Below are 5,540 nucleotides of genomic sequence, written 5' to 3'. Positions count from 1 at the left end.
ATAGATGTTGATAATTATAAATGTAAGAAAAAATTGGATATGGATGATGATGATATTGAGTATATGGAAAAAAAGAATATTGATGATGATGATATTGAGTATATGGAAAAAGAGAAATATCATAAAAAAGAAGAGGGAGATTGTAAGGGAAAAGAAAAAATGAATGATTATGTTTTTGTAGAGAAGAGAAAATGAATATAAGTGATGATGATTTTGATGATGATGATGGAGATGATGATATGAGTTTTGACAAAAAAAAGTTACAGTTTTTCAAAATCAAATATGAATAGAGTTGTGCCTTGCGTTGGTATATTTTTTAACACTTTGGATGAAGCCGAAAATTTTTATAGAGATTATGGTAGAAGTGTTGGATTTGAGATTATTATTAGGAGTACTCATAGACATTCACGGGGTAATGGTATCTCCTCTCGTTTGTATATTTGTCGTAAGGGTGGAAGACTAGGTTTTAGTACGAAATTGGATGTTGATGATGAAAGAAAGGAAAAAAGAAGGATTAGAGATGTAATTCCGAGAACAAATTGTAGTGCTCGAATGTGTGTCACTCATAGAATTAAAAATGATAAATGAGAAGTAACTTTGGTTAAATTAGAGTATGATCATGATATGGTAACCTCGGATAAAGTACAATTCATGTAAAGGTCCAAAAATATAAATCCGGTTACCCGAGTATTGCTTGAGTTATTTGATAAATCGGGAATTGAAACCGCTAAAGTGATGATTCATTGGGGAAGTCATGAGTCCTTCCGCAATGATTCATTGCGGAAAGATTGGTTGGCTACGAAATAGACCCCAACCAACCATGGTTGGGGAAGGGCACCCTAATATCAATTACATTTTTGGAAATATATTTTATTATAAAAATATGTTGCGAGTTGCAAGTTGCGGTTGCGGTTTTGTGATTTTCAAGAATTTAAAACCATATTCAAACCGCGAATGATCGATTTTTAAAGTTTAAATCCATAATCAATCCGTGTTTCGCAATTATTCGCAAAATACGATTCGATTGCAAATAGTTGAACGGTTGAATGCATTGCCCTGTACACCCCTGCTACCTGCTACTGCTTTTTACCATTGTACAGTAAAAAAAAAGCGCAACTGCAGGAGTCTAACATTTACATGTGAAGAAATTTAAACAAGTTTGCAAAATTGTTTGACCTAAAATGCCATTCATGGACCAGTTGCTAGTCCGATGCGGGACCATGAACTTTTTTTATGTGGTCTCGGGAGCATCTGTAGGTAATTTCTGCATTCCCAGCTAAAATTGTGTGCTCAAGTCTATGAATTACTTATGTACATCTCATTGATAGCATAACAGAACAATTTTGTTAGAAAATGCAGAATTAACATGCATGATCTTTGAACCCGGACCACGCTAAAATATTACTACTATCACAGAATATATACTACTAAGCTAAAAGAGAGAGAGAGGAATCATATACCCCTAGCAAAAGACCTCTATTAAAAATCAGTGACTCTCACTCTCTCCCATAAATTAAAGCAATTTTTGTCTAATAACTTCTCGGCTTCTTCTCTTTGTCCAAATAGGCTTTTATGATTTATTCCAGTTTTTCTGCACGCTTTCTTAGTAATATCCTACTATGATTTATATGTACGGTCTTTGTAACGTGTGTCCAAGGGCACACAATAAGGATTAACTCCCATGAGTTTGGTGCATTTTTATTGATGGAGTTATTGTAAATGCAAGGGTCCATCAATATTTATGATTAGAGCACCAATCAAAATGCACCAAACTCATGTGAGTTAATGCTTATTGTGTGCCCAAGACCTGCTTATACTTGTTTCTGCAAGTCAAAACAAGAATCAAGTAAATAAGAAACAAGAAACAGAACACTATGTTCTTGAACTACTCAATTTTATTATACATACTACTAGTAATAGTAGTGAGGTGGTACTAAAACTCAATATATAGAACAAGAGCTTTGCAAAAAGATTCATTTTTTCCTTAAAAGAAAGTAAACAAACATGGGTATTTCACCATTTCGCTTAAGCTTTTATGTTTGTGTTTTAATTTCACTTGCTTATGGAAATGACAATGAGATGAAAGCACTGATGGAAATGAAGAGGAGACTTGACCCAGAAAACAGATATCTGATTTCATGGTCTGGACTGGGCCACCCTTGTGATGGTTCAATGGAAGGTGTGGCTTGTAATGAGAATGCTCAAGTAGCTAACATTTCTTTGCAGGGTAAGGGTCTTTTTGGCAAGCTCTCACCTGCTATTGCTCAACTCAAGAGCTTGACTGGCCTGTATTTACATTACAACTCTTTGTATGGAGAGATACCCAGAGAGATTTTTTCCTTGACTCAGCTCACTGATCTGTATCTTAATATGAATAATTTTTCTGGGAACTTGCATCCTGAGCTTGGAAATGTGGGTGCCTTGCAAGGTTAGTGACCATGATATTTATGTGAATTGATTTTTTTGAACTAATTTTAGATTTGGAGGAAGGGCTGCATTACATTTAATAAAGCGGATGTGTAGTGTTGTCAGTTTTCATAGTCTTGCATGTTTAAGGAAGTACAGTTTTTTCCCTAGCTACTTGCTCCAATAAATCATTTACTTTTTACTTTGACATCTATTTCATAGCACTAATAGCAGCAGTATGCTCTTGCATTAAGATTCCTGTTCAATTAAATTAGATTTTCATTTATCTGTGTACTAGTGTAATGAAGAACAACTCTTCTGCTGTGCCACATTGCAGTTTCGATCTGTAGGTTGCTGACTTTAATTGCTCATCTAAGTGTTGTAATGTGCATTCCATTAGATTTTCATGTCAAAGCTTAAAGTTTACTTTTTTTCCTTCCTAAATATTAGTATATTTTAGTAAAAGCCAATCATATAAATTTAACTTCTTATTATCAACAAGAGAAGAAGCATCACTAAGCTACAATGCTGAAAACTCTTACATGTACTTACATGTTGCTGTCTTCAATTTATCTTTATATGTAGAACACTATTATTGCAGTGTGTTAGTCAAGTCTCAATTTCTCAGTTATTTCATTCATCTTTAACAGCAACATGGTTTTTAATGGATATCTTGTGTTGGACTTATTGGATTAAATTTTTTATATGTGGTTTTGTACCATAGTTTTGCAGCTTTGTTATAACCAGTTATATGGTAGCATTCCCACACAGCTTGGTTCTCTTCAGAAACTCAGTGTTCTTGCTCTGCAATATAATCAGCTAAGTGGTGCAATTCCTGCAAGTTTGGGGGACCTTAGAATGTTAGCGAGGCTGGATTTAAGTTATAATAGGCTTTTTGGATCAATTCCTGCAAAGATAGCAGATGCTCCTCTTGAAGTTCTAGATGTTAGTAACAACAATCTGTCCGGAATAGTACCTCCTGGTAATAATGTTCTTCCACACTATTGTACACGATACTCAATTTTTTTAAGCACTGCAGCTAGTCTAACATTTTTTCTCTTTGTTGGCGGATAAAGCTTTAAAGAGATTAGTTGAAGGATTTCAATATGTAAATAATCCTGGATTATGCGGAGCTGGCTTTTCAACCTTAAGAGTTTGCAGTGCTTCTGATCGTCTGAATCCAGATTTTCCTGAGTCCTATGGAGGGGGAACACCTGGTCTCTCAAAAAAAAAAATACCGGAGACGGCCAATTTAAAATTGAACTGTAGCGAATCACGTTGCTCAAATTCATCGAGAACTCCTCAAGCTTCAATTGCCATTGGTGTGATTGTAACGCTTGTTGCACTGGTAGCTATTGGGGTTATGGCCTTCACTATGTATCATCGCCGGAAACAAAAACTAAGTACTGCTTCTGATCGTTCTGATAGCCGTCTTAGTACAGATAACCGCAAGGAGGTGTATGGGAAGAATGGCTCTCCTCTTATCAGCCTTGAATACTCCAGTGGTTGGGATCCTCTGGCCGAGGGTCGTCGCTTTGGTGGATTCTCCCATGAAATTTTGCAGAGTTTTAGGTTCAATTTGGAAGAAGTTCAGTCATCTACACAGTACTTTTCCAAGAAAAATTTGTTGGGCAAGAGCAAATTTGCAGCTGCTTATAAAGGAATTCTAAGAGATGGATCAGTTGTTGCTATAAAGACTATAACTAAAACTAGCTGCAAGTCAGAGGAATCCGAGTTCCTGAAAGGACTTAACGTATTGACTTCATTAAGACATGAAAGTTTAGTTAGATTGAGAGGATTCTGTAGCTCAAAGGGCAGGGGTGAGTGTTTTCTTATTTATGATTATGTATCAAATGGAAATTTGTTGAGCTATATAGATAAACCGGAGGATGGCCAGGTCCTTGAATGGTCTATCAGAGTTTCTATTATCAGCGGTATTGCGAAAGGTTAGTTTTCCGATTTCGTTTCTGATCTTAATATTTTATTGCAATGATAGAGCTTCTAAGGATTATTAGTTCAAAACTAAAAAATGTTTAATTAACTTGCACAGGCTTAGAATACTTGCATGGTACCAAGGTAAACAAACCTGCTCTAGTCCACCAAAACATATCAGCCAGAAATGTTCTACTAGATCAGAGATTCAAACCTTTGCTTTCTGATTCTGGGCTTCACAAGCTTCTTACCGATGACACCGTCTTCTCAGCAGTGAAGGCCAGCGCCGCCATGGGTTACTTAGCCCCTGAATATGCCACTATTGGCCGCTTCACAGAGAAGAGTGACATCTTCGCGTTTGGAGTGCTTGTATTACAGATCCTTTCTGGCAAACGGAGCATCAACAGCTCAACACGAGCTGCCACAGAATCATGCGTATTTCATGATTTTATTGATGCAAATATCCATGGGAGGTTCTGTGAGCATGAAGCTGCAAAGCTTGCAAAGCTTGCTTTGCTATGCACCCATGAGTCACCAGAGCAGAGGCCATCAATGGATGCAGTTGTGCAAGAACTTGGTACCCTTGCTAGCTCTTCCTGAATCACATTTCATGTTCCTCAGCCATTACTCGAGATATTATGAATAAGGGCTGTGGTGGAAATCATTAAACTGTCTAACCATTCATTAGTGAAGGACTTTCTATTAGTAGTTGTATTATGCCATTCCCTTTTGCCCAGGGGCAAGTGTATTTGTGAATGTTATTGTTATTGTAGTATTAGACCTTGTTCATTAGCAGTTTGGTAAAATTATTGAGAATTTAGCTGTTTATAACGTTCATCAACCTTTTGTCATGAGAATCAGCGATGTGTATTGATAACTTGTGTGTGCGGACTGGTCCTTCCGATACTGTGTCCGGATCCTTTTTGCGGTTGCTGTATAACTGCCATTGGATGTCTGCAAAACAACACCGAAGGGGGTTTGAGTAACGCGGCGCATCCGGTATGAGAGTAAGAACTCGCTTTGGGAAGACGAAGATAGAGAGGAACGTAAGGTGGTTCTGTGTGTATATTTGTGTGTGAGAAAGCGTAACCCCTAGATCCCTCTCCCTTGGGGTATTTATAGCCCTAATGGTAGAGTTTACGGGTTGGTACTTTTGGATTAGGATCGTTCGTGTCTAGGTAAGTACCATCTTAAGATGCATC

General features: G+C 37.1%; 1 protein-coding gene across 2 annotated transcripts; it reads left to right on the top strand.

Annotated features, from left to right (window-relative positions):
* The first annotated feature begins 2,051 nt into the window (after nucleotides 1-2,051).
* Nucleotides 2,052-5,152, top strand: LOC141701188 (cold-responsive protein kinase 1-like). Of its 2 annotated transcripts, none has more exons than XM_074504850.1 (4): nucleotides 2,052-2,428; nucleotides 3,131-3,388; nucleotides 3,483-4,352; nucleotides 4,457-5,152. In XM_074504850.1, exons 1-4 carry the CDS (start codon nucleotides 2,080-2,082, stop codon nucleotides 4,936-4,938), a joined length of 1,959 nt encoding a protein of 652 aa, XP_074360951.1. In that variant the 5' UTR covers nucleotides 2,052-2,079; the 3' UTR covers nucleotides 4,939-5,152. The 2 variants fall into 2 exon arrangements, with proteins under 2 accessions (XP_074360951.1, XP_074360952.1); XM_074504851.1 differs by having other exon boundaries at nucleotides 2,270-2,428; nucleotides 3,139-3,388.
* Nucleotides 5,153-5,540: the final 388 nt, after the last annotated feature.

Source organism: Apium graveolens, unplaced genomic scaffold (assembly GCF_009905375.1).
Source record: "Apium graveolens cultivar Ventura unplaced genomic scaffold, ASM990537v1 ctg3511, whole genome shotgun sequence".
Lineage (NCBI taxonomy): Eukaryota > Viridiplantae > Streptophyta > Magnoliopsida > Apiales > Apiaceae > Apium > Apium graveolens.
Note: the sequence above shows the minus strand (reverse complement) of the source record. Positions and strands in the feature narration are given on the sequence as shown.

Excerpts from the sequence above, each read along its gene's own strand:
- LOC141701188 (XM_074504850.1), top strand. The coding sequence starts at position 2,080 with ATGAAAGCACTGATGGAAATGAAGAGGAGACTTGACCCAGAAAACAGA. Across the intron at positions 2,429-3,130 it reads AAATGTGGGTGCCTTGCAAG|TTTTGCAGCTTTGTTATAAC; the intron begins GTTAGTGACCAT and ends TTTGTACCATAG. Across the intron at positions 3,389-3,482 it reads GTCCGGAATAGTACCTCCTG|CTTTAAAGAGATTAGTTGAA; the intron begins GTAATAATGTTC and ends TGGCGGATAAAG.